Source organism: Petaurus breviceps, unplaced genomic scaffold (assembly GCF_028583685.1).
Source record: "Petaurus breviceps papuanus isolate PSGF00001 unplaced genomic scaffold, PetGlider_PUasm1.0 76, whole genome shotgun sequence".
Taxonomy (NCBI): domain Eukaryota; kingdom Metazoa; phylum Chordata; class Mammalia; order Diprotodontia; family Petauridae; genus Petaurus; species Petaurus breviceps.
This window is the reverse complement of record NW_027186473.1, coordinates 60,317,058-60,339,452: the sequence shown is the minus strand read 5'-3', so window position 1 is coordinate 60,339,452 and position 22,395 is coordinate 60,317,058. Positions and strand designations below refer to the sequence as shown.

Sequence of the window (22,395 nt, the reverse complement as noted above, 5' to 3'; positions counted from 1 at the left end):
AGAGAGACAGAGACAGAGAGAGAGACAGACAGACAGAGACACAGAGACAGAGAGAGACAAAGAGAGACAGAGAGAGACAGAGAGAGAGAGACAGAGACAGAGACACAGAGACAGAGACACAGAGAGACAGAGACAGAGGGACAGAGACAAAGACAGAGAGACAGAGAGAGAGAGACAGAGAGAGATTAAGAGAGATTTATTAAGGCTATTTTATATTGCATTTTAATGATGATTGCATTTTCGATGATTGCATTTTAAAAAACTTATTAAAGAGTTTTTATCAATTGTTTTAAACTGTCTTGTGCTTTGCTTACCAGCAATAATATAAATTATCAAGTCCCTTGTAAGCAAGACTTCTAATTTGGTGTGGCTTGGGAAAGTACAGAGAATGTTATATTTTTTCAAATAATCTTATTACTTGGTGTAAATGACAATTTTTTCAATAGTGGAATGATTGACAGAAAAAATGGGGAAAAGGCCGGGGAAACAGCTACTAATTTAATAATGATAGATTATTTTCTGTGAAATTTAACTAAAAGAATCTAAAACTTAAATTCAAAGTAAAGAATGCTACTTTAAACTCTGTGCTGTACACAAGGGAGCAGGCTGTACGCAAACAAAATAAGAGAATCAAAAAAGCCAAATTTAGTTGGCAAAAAAATATTGAAAGACAAAGTTAAGTCAAATAGGGAAAAATGAGTTAAATGTTTTCAATTATTGAAGCCAAAATAAATACTTTCTTTCAGGCTGGCACCACTAAAGTTTTTCCCAAATAATTCCATTCACCATTTTTTAGGTACAGAACATTCCTTGGTAAAAATAGTTGCCAGATTCTGAACAAAAATTTTCAGGTTTGGGGCAGCTGGCACAGTGAATAGAGCACCAGCCCTGAAGTCAGGAGGACCTGAGTTCAAATCCTGACTTAGACATTTAACACAAAAACTATCCGTGTGACCCTGGACAAGTCACTTAACCCCAATTGCCCTCCAAAAAGAAAAAAAAAAACATTTCAGGGTTTATAGGATGGAAAAATTTTCTTTAAGAGGTAGCAAGTTATAGTGAAAGGAATGATAATTTGGGCATAAGGATCCCCGGTTCTAAATGCTGGCTCAGATGCCTAAAGTAAATTAGCTTTTTATAAGCCACTTCAACTTTCTAAGCCCTAATGTTCTTATCTGTGAAATGGAGACAATAATTCTTATGTTAGCTCCCTCATAGGGATGTTGTGAGACTCAGACATCATGAATGCCTATCAAACATTTTGTAAACTGAATTGCTACAGAAATATAAGTTGTGAGGCAGCTAGGTAGCACAGTGAATACAGCACTGACCCTAGACTCAGAAAGACCTAAGTTCAAATCAAGCCTCAGACATTTACTAGCTATGTTACCCTGGGCAAATGACTTAATCTCAAATGCCTTAAAAAAAAAAAAAGGGAATATCAGTCATCACGATTATAAAATACACATGCACCTTAGTGCATAGTCATAGATTGGTGCTAGACTTGAATTTATGTGGACCTATGTTCAAATCCTAACTCTGGCACTTAATACCTTAGGTGACCATCACTGAACAGTAGATGTAATACTTAAGTCACAGGGTTGGCAAAATATTCCAATGAGATGATGCATGTAACATGTTTGGCAAGCTTTAACGTGCTATATATTTTCTAGTTATTATTATTTGTGCTTAGGAAAGATTTTCAAAATGCCTATAAGAAGATTTTAATTACAACGTTTATTCACATACTGTCTTGCAGGAAATAGGCACTTAATAAATGGTTTTTTTTTAACCTAATCTAAATTTCTTCTGTCAATGAATGTTTCCCCCATTTTTTGTAAGCTTCTAGCAACCATTTGCACCAAAGAATTGTATCAGTCTACACTTCTGCCTTTGAATTCAACAATATTTTACTTTCATATTTATATTTTTTATCTTGCCAATGGCTATAAATCACTAATTTGCTTTTAAATATCTCCTAATAACTCCAGGGTCAATGAGTAGTAACATGGATCATTAATTTGTAGTTTTTCTTTTTTTCCCCCAGATCATTAAGAAACATAAAATATGATTAAACCTGCCAACAATTCCATACTATTTCCAGCTATTGATTCACTCAGGTTCTGTGTTTTTAATTCACTACAAAGGACAGAACATAGACCAATGGGCAAAAATTACAAAGTGGCCAATTAATCTTGATTCCCAGTAATTAACGTCCAACCAGATCACCTCAAGAGTAGCAGGAGTCCCTCTCCTGGAGAGCTGAAAGACCCCTTGTAATAATGGGGATTGTAATGGAATAGTGGGGATTCCTTTTGGGCATGTGTGAGACTAGACGGCTTGCTGAGATCCTTTCTGAGTCTTAGATTTTATGAATCTGCAGATGTTTGCCTCACTTCCTTCGCAAGAGTTGAGGAACTTCATTTATTCCCTTCTAACAAGTTTCTGACTCATATAATAATGTCTGAGACCAAAGTTGTCAAGTTTCTAAATTGTGCTTGGAGAAAATGGACTTCAATTTGGTAAACAACTAAAATTTTATCTGAATATACATCTTCTATTTGAAATACCCATCAGACTATTCCTATATCTATCTGCCCCCAAACCACACCAAACTTCTCCAAAATATATTTCTATATTTCTCTCTTTTAGCTGTTATAATCACTGACCTGGAATTTCAGTAATAGTCACTTGAGAAAAGTCACAGGTCACATCGGGCAAGAGGTAGAGTTGGGGATTTCCTATTTCATACACCAACTGTTCAGCCACAGTACCAAAAGAGACAAGGCCTCCCGTGTCAGGAGGCTTGGATAGAACAAACTGTCCATCGGGAGAACATTCCACTATTGGAAATCCTATGTTGTGCCTAAGGAGTAAGCAAAGGAAACTTTTTATAATTCAAAACATCTAGAGAGAAAAGCAGAAGAAAGAACATTTTTAAAAATGCAAAACAAAATGTCAGGGTGGCATAGTGGATAAAATTTTGGAGTTGGAATCAGAAAGACTTGGATTCAGATCCTACCATGGACACCTTAGCTATTCTGACTGTGGACAAATCACTTAACTTCTCTATATCTCAGTTCACTCATCTATAAAGTAGGGATAACAATACTTACAGAAGCAATCTCTTAGATGGTTGTTTTGAATATGTATCCAAAATGCTTTGCAAACCGAAAATACTATATCATGTATATTATTATTAACATTATCATGCAATAAATAGAGATCGATGCTTAGGGGTGGCTAGGTGGCGCAGTGAGTAGAGCACTGACCCTGGAGTCAGGAGGACCAGAGTTCAAATCCAGCTGCAGAAACTTAACACAAAAACTAGCCGTGTGGCCTTGGGCAAGTCACTTAACCCCAATTGCCCTCCAAAAAGCCAAAAAAAAAAAGATCAATTCTTATACTTTTGGGACTTGTGATTCCATTAGTGTGGGTACTCCCCCCACCAAGCCAGATTGCAACTCCTCTAAACCTTATTAAATAGTATGCATGAGCATCTGGGTCACAAATTTCTGGTGATGAGCCTCTCCAAAATGGTCTCCAGATGACAGTCATCACCAGGCTCAGAGAAGAAGTTTTTTCAGCTTGGGGAGATTCTCAGGAGCTTGTGTTGTGTTCCTATAACATCTGAAAACCTAAGGTCAGACTCAGTGACCCCTAGGCATTGGAAATGGGCTACAGTGGAAGACACTATATAGTAGCAAATCATTACTTAATACACTCTATAAAAGTGGCAGCCCAAAGCAGAAGACAGAGAACTAAACTAAGAGTCAGGAGGACCTGAGTTCAAGTCCTGCTACAGTCTGACACATACAGAATGTGTGACCTCTGATAGCTGACTTATGCCTTGGTCAATTCCCTAAGGCTACACTTGAAGCATAGGTGTCAACCTTCATTGGCAAAAGGATTTCCCTACACCAATGAACTCACATATCTGGTCCAATTCCAGCCCTCTCTAAGCCATTTTCGCATTTAGATTTGCCATGTTCGATAACATTCCTACTTACTGAATACCCTGAAACACTGAAAGTAGGATGTTCCTGCGACCCAAAGAGAAAAACCAAATCCCAAAGGGTGGGGCTGATGGTTATCCAAAATGCGTCTCCATAGAATTCCACTGGGAGGGAAGATGTTTGAATGTGAAGGGATCTAGTTCTTCCTGAAGTAAGAGTGAAGGGAAATCCTGGCCTGGGTTCAAATATTTAAAATCAGGGATGACAAGCAGATACTTGCAGCCCTCAAGGGGAATCAGAAGAAAGTCATGAAGACAGAGGCCCCCTTTGGACACCAAGCAGGCCTTGGAGAAACTGGTTTCCACTACCCTTTTTGAACTCCAGTGATACTCAGGGTGCTTCCTCTCTTCTTTAAACATCCTCCCCTCCCTTAATCTGTATGTGGACTCAGTTTGGGGTATAGCTTTATGTTTGTACAGGAGTAATGCAAAGCAAGGCTAAGAGATATAGAGAGATCATTAAACAGAGATAAGCACAAATGAATCCACCCAGGTTGATTTGTCTTTAAAGATACATTCTAAAATTAGCCTAAGAACATCACTGATGGCTGCTTTTTGCTGTATAGGGAATAATTCACTGCTTACTAATCATGTTATGTAAATGTTGAGTCCTGGAGCTTATTTTGCTTTAAAAACAAAATTTCTTGGTTGCTATAGTGATATTAACCAATAATTTGGTAATTGCATATGCAATAGATTGTTATTGTTGTTTTTTACATTTTTGCAATAATAGATCTACTGGACCTCTAACTTAATGTTTCAATTTAATTTTATGCAACTACAACATTTATCTTCCCAGTAGTCTTCTTACAGTTTATTCCTATTTGCATTCTCTGAGATCCCACAACCTTGGTCTTTGGGCTATGTCTAACACACCGCTGCCATCTCCTGACCGTACCTTATCACTCACTGTCCCCTGTCCCTGGAATTCTGCCTCCTCTCTCTCCTCTTCCAGACTCAGCTCCAATACCACTTTCTTTTTTTTTGCCTTTTTTTTGGAGGGCAATTGGGGTTAAGTGACTTACCCAAGGTCACATGGCTAGTTTTTGTGTTAAGTGTCTGAGGCTGGATTTGAACTCATATCCTCCTGACTCCAGGGCTGGTACTCTATTCACTGTGCCACCTAGGTGCCCCCCAATCACACTTTCTATAATAGGCCTTTCTTAACCCTCCTCCCCCCTACCTAACACCTTCTCCCTGAGATCACCTTCAGTTTAAACTGTATATATCTGTTATTTATGCCATTAAAATGTCAACTCCTTGAGAACAGGGCCTGTTTTTGCCTTTCGTTGTATCCCAATATTTTCTTTCACATAATTAATAAAATAATAATTAATGAGATAAAATAAATAATACGTAATAATAAAGTAATTAATAAATGCTCTTGACTCTGATTATTGTTTGCAGAACAAAGTGCCAGGAGCTGGAGAACTTACAGACATAACACAGACCTATTCTCAAACAAATACAGGATATCAGTAAGCAATGTGATTGTAGCAGTAAATGAAGTTCAGGAGTTCTTGGGTAGTGTTAGGCAGGGTATGGCTTCCCCAAACAGGGAAGGAAGGGCTAATACATTCAGCTTTATCTGGCCTACTCTGGGGTAGTGCTTTCATTTCTGGCCACAGTGGTTTAAAAAAGAATGCTGAGGGGCAACTAGGTGGCATAGTGAATAGAGTACCGGCCCTGGAGTCAGGGGGACCTGACTGGTCAAATCTGATGGGTTCAAATCCGGCCTCAGACACTTGACAATTATGTAGCTGTGCGACCTTGGGCAAGTCACTTAACCCCACTGCCTTGCCTCCCCCACTCCAAAAAGAAAAAAAAAGGGAAAAGAAAAGAAAAAAGAAGGACGTTGATAATCCAGAGTTTATAGAAGAGGGTGGTGAAGAGCCTTGAGTTCATGACAAATGAGGACTCAATTGCTGGAATCAAACATCTTTAGTCTTTAGAAAAGAAGTCTCATGGGGAACATGATAGCTCTGTTTGAGCATCTGAAGGGCTATCACCTGGAGAAGAGACTAGGCTTGTTCTGTAAGAACCTAGAGGACAAAACCAGGAGAAATGGGTAGAGATTTCCAAGACAAATTTAGGCAAGATGTCAGGAAGAATTTCCTAACAATTATCACTGCCCCAAAGGTTTACCTTGAGAAGTGGTGGAGCCCCTGTCCTTGGGGATCTTTAAGCAGAGGCCAGAGAGCCACATATGGGGTATATTATAGTGGAGATTCTTTCCTCTGTGGGTTGGACTAACTGGCTGCTAAGATCTCTTTCAGCTCTCAGATTCTGTCATAGTATAAGTAAGAGCTAAGAGACAGGAGACAGAAGGCCAAAAATGGGAGAAAAAAAGCAGGATGTGCCTTTTCAGGGAGCACAAAGAGGGAGGGAGGGAGACCAGGATGAGCTAAGGCTGCTTTTACCACTAATCATGGGTATCCACCCAAAATCTGTCCTGAGTTCCCTTCTTTTCTCCCTCTCTATATCATCTCACTTGTTGATCTTATCAGCTTCCATAGATTAAATTATCAGCTTTATGAAGATGATTCTCAGATCTGTCTTGTTGAGTGGTTTAAGTCATGTCTGAATCTTCATGACCCCATTTGGGGTTTTCTTGGTAAAGATACTGGGGTGGTTTGCTATTTTCTTCTCCAACTCATTTTACAGATGAGGAAACTGAGGCAAGCAGGGTTAAGTAATTTGTCTAGGATCACACAGCTAGAATGTGTTTGAGGCCAGATTTGAACTCATGGAGGATGAATCTTTCTGACTTCAAGTGAGGCGCTCTATCCACTGTGCCACTTAGCTGACCTATTTTCTTTGTATACCTAGTGTTTAGCATAATGCCTGGCATTATTTAGACACTTAATAAAATGCTTGATTGATTGAGACCGGAAAGATAGATTTCAGTCAGACCACTGATGTTCTTAAATGCTAGAGTAAATAGTTCATTCTCTATTCAACAGATACTGGGAAGTCACTAAAGATGGAGGACAGATCTTCTCTTCACAACTTAATCGCAGAGGTTATATTATGTTATGTTTATTGGAAGTACAAGAAAAGAAGAGGATCTATGCCAGTCTAACCCTGTTTAGGTATTGGTGTATAATTGCAAAGATTTTTATTTTTACAAACTTGAATTTAATCTGTTAAGAATTTTCTTAAGCTATTAGAAGACATCTAAAAGATTTAAAATGCTTTATAGATAGAGAATGTCCTTACTGGAACCTAACATATTATTTTAAAAAGAAATCATTGCAACATTGGAGTGAGAATTACTTTTTTTTTTTTTTGCTTTTTGGAGGGCAGTTGGGGTTAAGTGACTTGCCCAAGGTCACACGGCTAGTTTTTGTTTTAAGTGTCTGCGCCGGATTTGAACTCTGGTCCTCCTGACTCCAGAGCCGGTGCTCTATTCACTGCGCCACCTAGCCGCCCCAAGAATTACTTTTGATTAAAAGTTAACTACAATTCTTTGATTAGATCTCCTATAAAATATAGAATTGAAAAACCCCTCTGGGTTTAACTGGGCCATATGTTTGGAGACATGGTACAGCAGATAAGAACTTTAGACCTGGAGTCAGGAAGACCTGAGTTCAAATCTAGTCTCAGACACTTACTACCTGTGTGGTCCTGTGCAAATCACTTAACTTTTACATCAGAAGAAATGAAAGTGAAACAAACAGAAGAATCATTAGAGATAACAAGCTTTTCTAGAATGGAGGATTTGCAATGAGGAAGAGTAAGAGAGAAGGCTGAAAGATAGGCAGAGACCCAGTTGCAGAGGGTCTTCAAATGACAAAAGCAAGGAGTCTGAACTTTACCTCCACAGTGGGTTTAAGTGTGAATGGCTCATCTTACTACATCAGAGTCTTCTTAAAATAATCTCCTTGGGGTTTATGTTATGAGATGATATTGAAGGTAGGACATATACTCTAACAGGATCTTTCAACCCCTTTCAGAAATACAGCCTCAAAGATGAACTGGCTCTATAGTAAATTCCTATAGCTGGTGTTATTAAGACTGAGACTTCTGAGTTTTTGTAATTATTTCTGAAAGAGAGAAGTTCTTTATCTGTTTTATGGACACTAGAAAATACCTAATTAATGGTGAATAAAAACAATAATTGGAGTTAATTGTCCAGGTAGAGGAAACAAGGATGTACCATTCATAAGAAACAAAATGAAAGATACTATGGAAATTCTCCCATAACTAAGCTCTGAATTTTAGTAAATTAATCATATCACTTACTAAGTACAATCTGCTCACAGGTCATACTTTAAAGAGAATAAGAAAATTCTACAATAAATAACTCCAGTTGAATAGATGAAATAGAGCCATATAATCTACTTTCTCCCCTGTGCTGTAACATTGGATACATATCTTAACTGAGGCCTACCAGTCTGGCACCAAATGCCAATCGGTGTATATTCCCCCAGTACACTGAGCACCACATTCAATGAGGTGGCCTGCAAGACTGCAATACAAAGAAAAATAATTTGTCAGCATGAAAAGCAAAACTTCCCAACATACACCTAAAGTAAAAAGGAATCAAAATGAAACTATATTTTAAAAAAATAAAATATGCTCTGTCTAAAAAGTAGCTTTGGTTAGCTTACATACATTATCCACTTTTAAAAAGTCAGCTAATGTTCAAGTCTGACCATTAATTGAAGGAAAGTCAATTATATTAATTAAAGGAAGGCCAGTATGGCAGAAAGAACACTGGACTTGGAGTCAGGAACAGCTGACGTATGAACCTCATCTTTACCATTTACTAGTGCGTGACCATGGGCAAGTCCTTGAACCTAAATTTTCTCGCCTATAAAACAGAAATGATAATATCTGTGGGATCTACTTTCACCAAGTTATCATGAGGAACAAATGAAGCAATATAAAGGTTTTTGTTAATATTTAAATGTTATATAATGTAAATAATTATTTTCTAGCACTTTTACAATTGCAGGTACTTAATACTTTTTTTTTGTTGAACTGAATTCAAAATTTTAGATACAGTGACATAATTTGACATACCGTATTTGTCATTTCCTACAGATATTCTGTAGACTCAATGATTTTATAAATTAATCTATGATTAACACATTATTTTTAACAAATCCAGTCACAGCCAAGAAGACACACTACTTTCCTAAAAACTACAATTATGATTGATAGGGCTTTTTTGTTGTTTGGAGCTATGATTTTATTTGTGTGGGGAATTCACAGTGTTGAAACCCCTTCCAATGAAGCAGAACAGCAAGTTGCCTGAAATTTAGGACACTGAGAAGTGATTTGCCCACAATCACATAAATAGCATATGTTAAAGGCAAGACTTGAACCCAAATCTTTCTGTTTCCCAGGCTAGCCCACTCTTCACCACCACAGTACAACCATCCTGATTTTTGTCTTGCCACTGTACTCTGATAACTGTTCAACTCTGACTCATAGTTTATCGTGTAAGTAATGACATCACCCTGTGATGTTTCTGGTCCTCTTCAAATGAAGCATGAAGAACAATAGATTTCACTATATAGATTCAGTCTTTGAAATTCAGAAGGGGTTCTAAAATATCATCACAGGCAAATCAACTTCCTTATTTTATAAATGAGGGAAAAGGATACCAGGAGAGTTCAATTGCCCTGACCTCACCCAGTGGCTGAGGCACTAGACTCAAAGTCTCCTGACTACCAAGTCCATTTGTTTTTCCATTACTTCACACTTTCTCATTTCCATTATGCAATATTTGCCTAACTAATTTTCTCAGATTTAAAGGAAAGCTGAGTCATTTAAAATACTTCAGTGCAAATCTCATTTTGAAGTGCCTTTAATAAAAAAAAATAAGAATAGGCTACCAAATATTGTACATTTAAAAAGTTTCACCAATCCATTGTTTTTGTGATAAAAAAGGTAAAATGGTTTCATTAAAGATTTACCTTCCAGCTGCTAGTAAGTCAAAGTCATTTCTATTCCAACCAAACTATAAAGGAAAAAAATTAAATGTAAAAATACAAAAAATATTTTTAATTATATAAAGTCTTTCTGTAAACAGATTTGCTACCTGCATATATCATTACTGTGAATTTAAAATAACTCATCTATACAAATGAAAATAAAATTAAAGATTTCAAATCTTTTCATAAATACTCATATAAAACACAATGACCAAAACTACTGGCACCAGGACAAGTTAATCATTCTTTGGATAATTAATGCAAGGCAGCAATATCAAATGATTTTTGAAATATTACATCTTACCTCCTCCATAAACCATCCTTTAGTTCTCTTCCCTCCCCCCCGCCTTTACCAATAATTATTCCTCCCCAAACTACCTTATATTGATTTAATCTTTGTACAGAGTATATCCCTACAATAGAACACAAACTCTCCGAGGGCAGAAATTATATCATTTTTGGTTTTCATGTCTCTATAACCTTGGGCAGGGCTTTGCAAAAAGGAAAATACTTAATAAATACTGAATTTAACTGAAAAAAAATACCTCTCAAGATCAAATTACCTACTAGAAAATGGGTCACTGCTTGATGCTATGGAAACAAAATATATAAAATAAAAACGGAAATCCTAAGGCATGAATTTTTCCTGATCTTAAAAAAAGTCATGACTTTTAAAAACAGCAAATGGAGGAATATAACTAAGAAATCTTATCTGATCAATTAGGATGCATCAGTATTTATATCATTACCTCTTTGTTATAGGTTCTATAACCACCTACACTGATTGGAACCTTAGGGGGTCTTTTAGAGCTACTGTACCTGAAAGATCCCTCACCCTGTAGCCATCCTGCTGAGAAGCATCTCCAATAACTTGGGACCGGGTCTAGGACATCAGACCATCACTGGGTCCATGCTTCAAGCCTCTCAGGTATGGTAGAAACTGCCACAATTTAGGCTCGACTACCAGTCTTCAAGAAGCCAAGAACACCTCCATACCATGTGGAGCTATCCAAGGGGAGGACTTCTATACTAGGTATGTAGTAGCAGATACTAATGTTTTTTTTTAAATGAATTGAAAATTATAACTAAAATGATACACTATTCAATCTAGTAAGCATCTATTAATCACCTACTAAATCTGAGACTGGGGATAAAAAAACAAAAGTGAAAAATAGTTCTTACTCTGAAGGAGCTAGTATCTTCTGGGGAGAATAAGCATTTTTATTTTTTTTTTTAATTTAACATAGTGAATAAAGCCCTGGATTTGAAGTCAGGAAGACTTGAATTCAAATTCTGTCTCAAACATTTATTAGCTCTGTGACCCTGGATAAGTCATTTAACCTCTGTCTGCTTTGCTTTCATCATCTGTAAAATGGGAATAATAACAGTACCTATCTTCTAGGGTTGTTGTGAGGATCAAATGAAATAATATATGTAATGTGCTCTGCAAACCTTAAAGCACTATGTACAAATTAGCTATTATTAGTACCATTATTGTAATTAGGAAGGGGAATTTTTTTAAATGATCAACATTATTAGTAAATTGCCTAAAAGATTTTTAAAAAGCAAGTATTCTTAGCTGGAAATAAACAATTGAAAAACAAGTTTTTGAAGAGGAGACACGTCAGTTAGTTAATCAAAGTTATTTTAATTAGTTAATAAAGTTATAAAGTTACATTAAAAAGAAACTCAGTTTTGTAAAATTTAAAACTGCACATATGCATGAATACATAATTCACATGTACTCTAAAGCTTCTTTAGTATCAAGAAAATAATTCACACCTACTAGATCATGTGCTTATTTTTTAAAAAGGGATGCAAAACATTTAAATATTAAAAAAAAACTCTACATCCTGCCATGAGTTTTCCCTTGAACTTGACTAACTTGAGAATCGTCAAGCTCAAAAGAAACATGTTTAAAATATGAACTCACAGAAAACAGTTTCACAGAGGAAAAACTCATGAACATTTCCCTAATCAATAAAAAAAACTGTTAGCGCCACCCTGTGGTCATCCTCAAATGGGGGAAAATCAATACAAAGATGGAGAAAATGTTAACTCATTGGTTTTCCTCACATTTATTTAAAAATGACTTCTCCATGCAAAAAAGGTTATTTAAAAACAAAAGAACCGGTATAACGTTTTTATTCAAGTCATTAATATTTAACAAATAGCTGAGATAATTTCAAAAATTCATTTTGTTGTGATGGTTTCATTTGAGTTGGCCACAGAAGGTACAACTTTCTATAAATAACAGGTATGTGCTGTGAAAAACTGCATATAAATAGGATGACATTTAACATGCACTAAGAGCTTACTGTTTTAATACCTTCTTTAGTTTTCTCCTTAACTTGCTTGTGTAAATTCAAACGTTCACAGATCTGCTTAAAAACACAACTATAATCATAGTTCGCGAAAGAAGTGAATTCAGTTGTTAGATTTTTTAATTCCTTCCTTAGGTGGGTAGATTATATTGAAATCTAAGAATTGTAAATGATTAAAATAAAGGTAAATCTGTATGAACTTAGGCAAAGGGAGGGAAGCAGGATCAGGAGAACCACACACTCAATATCTATTATAAATTGATAATGTAACAATGCAAATTGTTATAACACCAAAAGGTAACCAATTTCTGATTAATTATAATGACCAATCCTGACCCCAGGGAACAGCTGAGGAAAAGCACCTCCACTCCTTTGAGAAAGAGGGGACAGACTATGGCCAGGGAGTGGTAATATAGTAAAATTTAGATGGCGCAATGCCAAAGCCATGGGATATGGAGGCCAAGAGCCTGCATTCCAGTCCTTACTGTTACTTGGTCCCAAGTGATCCCCTGAAAGTTGCTTAACCATTTTCAGCCTCCATTTCCTCATCTATAAAATGAATAGTTACCCCATATGGGGTCACGACGCATAGTTTACTGAAGGGATCTCCATTGTAAAATGTTTAAGAAGTCCTATACTAGATGGCCTCTGAGGTCCTTAGAAGTTCTAAATTTATGACCCCATGAGTCTGTGGCCTCCAAAGGAATACTAACATTTAACACCAACCAACATAGGAGTTGGAAATAGGGACAACTGAAATCTACAACATAGTGATTTCATGAGGGGGACCTCAAAGAAACTGCTTAGAAAACTGGAAAAGAAGTAGACCAAAAGTGTCACTGAAGTGCAAGAAGTATCTGATATCCCTCTTCCTAGTATAATTTACTTGAGGCTGAAATCTGTCCTTAAATATACATTGAGGCAGTGAGGCAGTTAACTGATTAGTCACTTGCTGTAGATGCCAAGAAGAAAGGATTACCTGACATTTAGTGTGACCATCCAGGTACACACTGCTGTATTAAACCCTAATTAAAGCTTTAACTATAGGGTCCTCAACCACTGCCCATGTACAACTACTGAGGCCTCCTAGAGAAAACTTCAATGCTCAGATATCCTAGCATTTATGGGGCCATTCTGGGAATTAACTAGTCCCCACAGATGAGATTATTTAAAAACTGTTAACTGCAACAGGTAAGAATAACATTACGGTATGTTTCTGAATAGTTCCAACTCCATGGATTTAAAAGTAATTTGTCTGTAATACCCCTATGTATTTTCTCTTATTTTCTCAGTAAGTCTGAGGTTGAATTTGAACTCAGGTCCTCCTGACTCCAGGGCTAGTGCTCTAGTCACTGTGCCACCTAGCTGCCTCTGAAACACTCTTTTCTCATCTATAAAATGAGAACAATAATACTTGCACTACCCACCATCAATGGGCTATTATTAAAAATGTACTAAATAAGTCGTATGTATTCGAACATTTATTTTTATTAACAAAACAGTAATTAACATTTATATATTGCTTTAAGATTTACAGAGCACTTTATATATGTTATCCCTTTTGATCCATGCAACAACCCTGGGAAGAAAATGTTGTTTCTGTTTTACAGATGAGGAAACTAAGGCAGCCAGAGGGTAAGTAACTTGGCTGTGCTTACACTGCTAAGTGAATGGAATTGAAAATCACTTCCTTCCTCATTTTTTAATTACATACTTTAAAAAGTTCACCTTACCCAATTTATTCTGATTTATTCACTATAAATTTCTGCTTTTAATATTTTAAGAAATTTGACTGACATTTAAAAAATTAAGACAAGTTTTATCATATTTCAAAAGATTTATCTGTTGCTAATAACAATGGTTGATTTAACATTATCAGTATGTTTCAACTCATTTCTTTTTCTTTTTTTTTTTTAAGCAATTGGGGTTAAGTAACTTGCTCAAGGTTACACGGCCACTTATTTTGTGTGGGTGCTAAGTATCTGAGGCCAGAACCGATCCCAGGTCTCCCAATTCTGGGGCTGGCGTTCTTCCTCACTGTGCCACCTGGCCGCCCCTCAACTCATTTCTTAAAAGCAAACAAACTTACAGAGTGAATGAGTGGTCCTAGCACAATAGCACTGTCCACACATCGGCCAGTCAAAACAATGTCAGCACCCAAATCAAGGGCTCGGCTTATTGGTCTTGCACTATGGGAAACAAAGGAAACTTGCATTGATTATTTATATCAACATTGATTTTAGATTTCTGTTTTTGAATAAACAAAACATCTCAATATTTCATTTACCAGTGCCCTACATTATACTTAATAAATGTTTGCTGAATTTGCTTTGTTAAATTGAATTTTGTTTACCAACATCCATATTTTGCATCTGTAAAATGATGTCAACAAAAAAAATTTCCTGAATATCCTCCATTTTAAATTGAGAAAACTCAGCATTTTCTCTAGCATTATATCTAAACAAACTTTTCACATTTATAGATTTTATTTCTGCAAATAATTTGCCCTTTTCTTTTTAAAGTTTTATTGATGGTTTCTTAAAATACCAGTTATGGGGGGAGGGGGGAGCCAAGATGGCGGACTAAAAGCAGGAATGTTGAGCTCTCCCCCAAACCTCTCTAAAATACTAGCTATTTCCCAACATTCAACCCTACACACTGAACCTTCTCTTGTGAAAAAAAAGAAAAACAATTAAGTAAAAACAATAATCAAGAAGCATTTTTAAGCTCATATTATATGATAGGCAATGCATCCCAAAGTAGGCTATTCTAGACCTAATACATCATTATCAGCATCAAGGAGCACACATTGAACATAAGACTATATATGGGGTACTTACCAGTTAAAAAGACATATGGTCCCTGCTTTCAAGGAGCTCATGATCTAGTTAGGGAATCAGGAAATATAGATAAAAAGAAAAAATGAAAGATAGCATATGCTAAGGGGTACACCAATGCGACAGATAAATGCTTACAAGGCTAAAAGGAGGGCTTCATCGCCAAGTACTTAAAGAAGCCCTCCCACCAAAGGTGAAGCTTATGTTGACTCTAGAAAGCAGAGGAAAATTTACATAAGAAAGAAGAGTGGATGAACATCATTGAAATTCCAGGCAAAGGGAACAGAGTAAGCAAAACTTTCTTAAGTGGGAATGCAAATAGGATGTTTGAGAAACCAGAAGCAGATGAATTTAGTTGGAGCTAAGGGAAGTAGGGGGAGATGAAGGAGATTTGGGCTGGACTGTGGAGGACTATGAACTATCTAAGAAGTGCCCACTTGATCCTATAGACTAGAGGATTTTAAATTTTTGTGTGTCATAGACCCCTCTGAAGATTTTAAAATGCTTAAAATAAAATACATAAGAATGCAAAGGAAACCAATTATTTTAAAATATAATTATTATTATTTTTAAGTTAATGGGTCCCACCAAGAACTGGAATTGAGTGGACGTCCATCAATTAGGGGAATGATCAAACAAGTTGAGGTATATGATTGTAATGGAATATTATTGTGCTATAAGAAATGATGAGGGGGTGTGGAGCCAAGATGGCAGAGTAGAAGCAAGACGGCTCCCGCTTCCACCTTTCCCAATTCATGTAAAAAGGGACTCTAAACAAACTTTGGAACTGCAGAACCAACAAAACAACACAGAGAAGCTAACATTCTGCTGAGGACAGCCCAGCAGCGAGGCAGGAATCGGCCAGCTCAGCTCTCTGGGAGCCAAGCCCAGCCCCACCCGAGGCTTTAGCCCCAGGGCGGGTCTGACCAGCCACTGGCCTGAGGGACTCCAGATCAGCAGCAGCTGTCCCCATTTCCAGATTTATCAACACACAGATGTGAAGGACAAAGTGAGAGGTCAGTGCAGTCTGGACTTTGGGACCCAGTAAGTGCTGGCTTTTTCCCCCCAGGGTGAGAAGCTGCTGAGACCCCAGCACAGCCAGCCAGCACCATGTGGAAGCTTCAGCTCCTGGCCTGCAGAGTGTACGGGGACCAAGCACCAGTCTGAGGGGTAATTGCTCTTGCTTTAAACTGCTTGGATCTGGATTGCAGTCTAGGGTGGAGGTCCTGGGGTATGTGTCCAGCTTGCCAGAACGTGTGGAGACCTCAGAGAGGGTACCCACAGGCAACTGAGAAAACCCTAGTGTTTGGGACGAAAGCTCCCCAGTCTGGTGGCAGAGTCCTACTGTGGCAAAAAGCCCAGGGGTCAAGTGACTGAGGGGCGACATGACCAGGCAAAGGAAACAAAGCAGACAGAAGATTCCAACATTACACTCCTATTTTGGGGACAAAAAGGAGCAAATCATGGAACAGGAGGAAGACAGTGAAGTCAGAGCTCCTGCACCAAAAGCTTCAAAGGAAAATAAGAGCTGGTTACAGGCCATAGAGGACCTTAAGAAGTAGATAAGAGAAGTGGAGGAAAAATTGGGAAGAGAAGTGAGAACAATGCAAGAAAATTATGAAATGAGAATCAACAGCCTGACTGAGGAAAATAACACTTTAAAAACAGACTGACTCAAATGGCAAAAGAGGCTCAAAAAGGCAATGAGGAGAAGAATGCCTTAAAAAGTCGAATATGCCAGATGGAAAAAGAATCTCAAAAGCTCAATGAGGAGAATCATCGCTTCAGAATTAGACTGGAGCAAATGGAAGCTAATGACTTTATGAGAAATCAAGATGCTGGATCAAGAAATCAAGATCCAAACAAATGAAAGAATAGAAAGCAATGTGAAATATCTCATGGGAAAAACCACTGACCTGGAAAATAGATCCAGGAGAGGTAATTTAAAAATTATTGGACTACCTAAAAGCCATGATCAAAGTAAGAACCTAGAAATCATCCTCCAGGAAGTTCTCAAAAAAAACTGCCTTGATGTCTTAGAACCAGAGGGCAAAATAGAAGTTGAAAGAATTCACCAATCACCTCCTGAAAAAGATCCCAAAAAGAAAACTCCTAGGAATATTATAGCCAGGTTCCGAAATTCGCAGATTAAGGAGAGAATATTACAAGCAGCCAGGAAGAAACAATTTGAATATTGTGGAAACACAATCAGGATAACCCAGGATCTGGTAGCTTCTACACTGAGGGATCAAAGGGCTTGGAATATGATATTCTGGAGGACAAAGGAGCTGGGATTAAAACCAAGAGTCACCTACTCAGCAAAACTGAGTATCATTTTTCAGGGGAAATATATGGTCATTCAGTGGAATAGAGGACTTTCAAGCATTCTTTCTGAAAAAACCAGAATTGAACAGAAAATTTGACATTCAGATACAAGAAGCAAGAGAAGCATGAGAAGGTAAACAGGGAAAAGAAATCATAAGGAACTTATCAAAGTTGAACTATTAACATTCCTACATGGAAAAACAATAATTGTAACTTATGAAACTTTTCTCAGTAGTTGAAGGGGATAGAAATATATATATATATCGTGTTTCCCCGATAATAAGACCTATCCCGAAAATAAGCCCTCCCCTTACTGTGTAAGATTCCTCTAAAATAAGCCCTCCCCCCAAAAATAAGCCCTATTGAGATTGCTACTGTAGTGAAGGTGATCCCCTGCGCTACACGTACCCTCTGTATGCACCGTCCCGTTCCCCCCCCATGAAATGCATGCCGCACTCCGAGCTGCATCCAATTAGAGCTGCAGCAGTGAGCGCATCATCCTGTTCTTCCCCAGTGATTTGCTTATTGAATAAAGGTACATTTTTTTGTTCACATTTACCTGTTTATTAAAATTGCTGTCAATGTTCATTAAAATAAGGCCTCCCCTGAAAATAAGCCCTCTGGTGTTTTTCTGTCCAAAAAAATTAATAAGACAGTGTCTTATTATCGGGGAAACACAGTATATATATATTATATATATATATTTATATATATACATATATAAATATATTTATATATATACATATATAAATGTCTGCATATGATGGTATATGGGCATATGAATACACATGTGAATGTGTGTGTATATGTTTACAGGTATACATAGATAGAGGGCACAGGACTAATTTAACAGGAAGGGATGATACTTAAAAGGGGAAATTAAGAGGTGAGAGAGGAATATAATGAGAGGAGATGGGGAGAGACAGAATGTGGTAAATAATCTCATACAGAAGAAGGAAGGGGAAATGGTTACAATGGAGGGGAAGAATAGGAAGGCAAAGAGGAATGGGTCAACCTAATTCCCATTGAATTTGGCTTGAGGAGGGAATGAAATACACACTAAATAGGGTATCTCACACTCCAGGAGAATAGAAGGGGAAGGGGGGATGATGGAAGGGAGGGCATGCTCGGGGGGGGAGGGAAGTTGGAAGCACCCACTTTTGAAAAGGGACAGGATCAAAGTAGAGAATAGAACAAGTGGGAGGTGGGATAGGAGGGAGGGAAATATAGTCATTCTTTTACAATATATCTACTATGTTTTTGTTTTGCATTAGCCACACATGTACAACCTATACTGAATTGCTTATCTTCCCAGTAAGGGTGGGAGACAAGGGAGGAAGGGAATGAATCTGGAATTCAAAGTTTTAAAATCAAATATTCAAATATGTATGTATATATATATATATATATGTATGTGTGTGTATACTATTATCAATACTATTTTACATGTAATTGGGAAATAAGATATACAGGCACTGGGGCATAGAGATCCACTGGAAAAGTCGAAAGGGGTATGGGAGAGAATATGGGAGAGAGCAGATTGGAGGAGGGGATATCCTGTGGGACTGCTATTTTGGGGGAGTGGGTAGGGGTAAACGGGGAGAAAATTTGTAACTCAAAATCTGGTGGAAATGGATGATATAAATCAGAAGTTAATAAAGCATTTGAAGAAAAAAAAAGAAATGATGAGCAGGATAATTTCAGAAAAACCTAGAAAGAGTTACAACAGATGCAAAGTGGATTGAGCAGACCGAGCAGAACACTGCATATACTAACTGTAATACTGTATGTTGATCAACTGTGAATGACTTAGCTATTCTCAGAAATACAATGATCCAAGGCAATTCCAGAGGACTCCTGATGAAAAATTTCTATTCAGAATTGATGGAGTCTGAATGAAGATCAAAGCATACTATCTTCCACTTTCTTTCCTACTTTCTTATTTTTTGTTTGAGTTTTTTCCCCACCAAAATGACTAATATGGAAATACGATTTACATGATTGCACATGTATAACCTATATCAGAATGCTTACTGTCTCAGGGAGCAGAAAGGGGAGGCAGGAAAGATAGGATTTGGAACTCAGAACTTTTTTATAAGAATGTTTAAAATTGCATGTATGTGTAATTGAAGAAAAATAAAATATTGTTATTTTTTTTTGGAGAGGGAAAGGCAGGGCAATTGGGATTAAGTGACTTGTCCAAGGTCACACAGCTAGTAAGCGTGTCAAGTGTTGGAGGCCGGATTCGAACTCGGGTCCTCCTGACTCCAGGTCCGGTGCTCTATTCACTGCACCACTTGGCTGCCCTTAAAAATTATTTAAAAAATAAAGTTAATGGGCCCCAAACAAACTCTGCTATACATTATGGGGTACCACTGATGTTTTTTGAGCAAAAAGCATGTGTAAGAGTCTGATTCTCCCCATGATATGGAAGGCTATTTCAATAAGCTCTGATAGCTTACATGAAACTTCAAATACGATCCTAGTGAAAGGTTGTACTTGCTATCCAACAACTGTCCTTACATAAATAGGTAAGGTTTTATCACCATAAAGTTTTCTACTCAGTGGGGAACTTTCCGGCCATGATCCCATTTCACAGGATGGAGGGGTTGTAGTCGAAAGAAACTGGATATATGGAAACATGCAATGTTCTGTGTGAGAAGCCTTGGCTAGAAGAGTAGTAGTAATGGGGATAGAAGGGAAGAGGCAAATTTAAGAAATATTACAGTCCTAACAAAGAAAGGAGTAGCTATCCAAACTCGAGTGCCCCCTCCTCTATGAAACCCTGTCCCATCATCTCACCTAATTAAAAGTAATTTCTTCCTCCCTTAAATTTCTTGTTACACTTTCCCTTAACCTATCCTTTGTACTTATTACACTTTCCTTTTTATCATTTGTTGTATAAGGTCTTCTTCCAAGTAAATTATAAGCCTCTCAAGAATAGGATCTTTGTCATAACTATCAGTTTATTCCCTTGTATCTAGCATAGTACCACCCATAATTCAATGAGGATTTATTAAGCACTGTGCTAAGAGCTGGGGATACACAGGCAAAACCAAATAGTGCATGACCTCGAGGAGCCTACAGTCTATCAAGGAAAAATAATGTATACAAGACATGAAAAAACAAAATTATTACAAAGCATTTTGCGGGGAGGGGCACTAACAACTTGGGGAATCAGTCTTATGTAGATGGCAGTACTTACACTGAGTCTTAAAGGAACCTACAGATTCCAAGAGGTAAAAGTGAGGAAAGATACAGTATAGTCTATTCAAAGGAGGAGGGGTCGAAAGAGGAGAGATGATAAGTGCTCACTAAATGCTTATTAAATTTAAATCACATGGTGGCATAATGGAATGAGAGAGACAAAAAGAATCCGACATGACCCCAAGGTAGATTGGTGGAAGGTACCACTGATAAATAAAGTTTGGAAGAGCAACTAGATATGAAAAAAATAATGATGAGTTCTATTTTAGACATGTTAAGTAGAAATAATGAAAACCATGTTGACACATTTAGAGGTGAGACCCAATGGAGAGCTGGAGAGATCAAAGCTAAAAGCATAGATCTGGAAATCAAACATGGAGAGGTGATAATTGAAGCATATGCAGGACCATCTAAGAGATGGAGTAGAGAGGTGAAGAACTGAGCTTACTTCAGGTATCTCTTCTACGTATATGCTTTCTTCCTCTTAAAACAAAACAAAATCTGTAAAGCAAAGCTTCACTTTGATTGCAGACCACTGACTGCCAAAGGAAGAAATACAAGAGGGAGAAAAACTCACCCAAGGTATACATTCATACTTTGAATGGTGTCTGGAAATGACTTTCCATTCTCCATATCTGTAATCCCTGATGCTTTTAGGTTATTTTTCTGTTAAGAAATTCAAATATATGAATATTTCACAAAATCTATTTACAAAGTGATTAATGATAATCAGACTCCATAAAAAGATAACTTGATTACTGGAACACATTATATTACATTAGTGATACAAATTATAAGATGTAAGTAGAATCCATTTCAATTTTTCTGTCATATCATCAAGTTCACTATGACACATTTATTCACATATTCTGGTCAAAAATATGTTCATCTGGGGGGAAGCTAGGTGGTGCAGTGAATATAGCACTGGCCCTGAAGTCAGGAGCATCTGAGTCCAAATCCAACCTCAGACACTTAATACTTACTAGTCACGTGACCTTGGGCAAGTCACTTAACCCCAATTTCTCTGCCTTGCCCCGCCCCCAAGAAAAGCAAAAAAAAAAAGATGAAAAAGAATATGTTCATTTTCTTTTTTGATATGGAAACAATACATTCCCATATAACCAATTAGATTCATAAATCTGTAAGGAACCTCAGAGTTTCCCTAGATAGTTTCCCTCTCATTTTACAGATAAAGAAAATGAGTCAGCTTAAGTGATGTAGCCAAAGTTGCACAGGTAGCAAATATCAAAGGTGGAATTTAAACCCTGTTCCTTGAAACCTAGAACTAGTGCTCTTTCCCCTGGACCATGCTGTCTCTTATCCATAAGGTCTTACTCATTTAGTAGTGAATCCAATCTAACATTATGAAGGTATTTTAGTTAAGTCTTCCCCCACACCCCCTTTGGCCCAATCTCAAGAGTTTATTGGCTTAAAGAAATTCTGATTTGGAAACTCTTACTCCAACATTCATCAGTTATCTGATGTGGATATTCCCCTCCAAGATGTAGTTCAACAATCTATATCTTCCTGATGCTCAGGCCAGTCCATTGTCCACCAAAGGCAGCATGGCATAGAGAAGAAAGCACTGGGATCAGGGTTGGGAAGACCTTGGCTTGATTCTTGCTTCATCTACTTAGGAGGTATATGGTCCCAGGAAAGTTATGTTATCCTCTCTAAACCTCTCTTTCCCTATCTATCTATCTATCTATCTATCTATCTATCTATCTATCTATCTATCTATC

The 22,395-nt window shown here is 37.4% G+C and overlaps 1 protein-coding gene across 3 annotated transcripts in view; it reads right to left on the bottom strand.

Annotated features, from left to right (window-relative positions):
* The window catches only part of LOC138175178 (uncharacterized), a 150,115-nt gene that overhangs the window by 97,172 nt on the left and 30,548 nt on the right, over positions 1–22,395 (bottom strand). For 2 of the 3 annotated variants that reach the window (XM_069105590.1, XM_069105588.1), the window contains exons 5-9: positions 21,231–21,319; positions 14,374–14,473; positions 9,943–9,986; positions 8,409–8,486; positions 2,670–2,866 (exon numbers count right to left, since the gene is read on the bottom strand). In XM_069105590.1, the coding sequence (XP_068961691.1) occupies positions 2,670–2,866; positions 8,409–8,486; positions 9,943–9,986; positions 14,374–14,473; positions 21,231–21,319 (508 nt within the window). The remainder of the gene's footprint in view (positions 1–2,669; positions 2,867–8,408; positions 8,487–9,942; positions 9,987–14,373; positions 14,474–21,230; positions 21,320–22,395) is intronic. The other variant, XM_069105589.1, reaches the window with a different exon arrangement.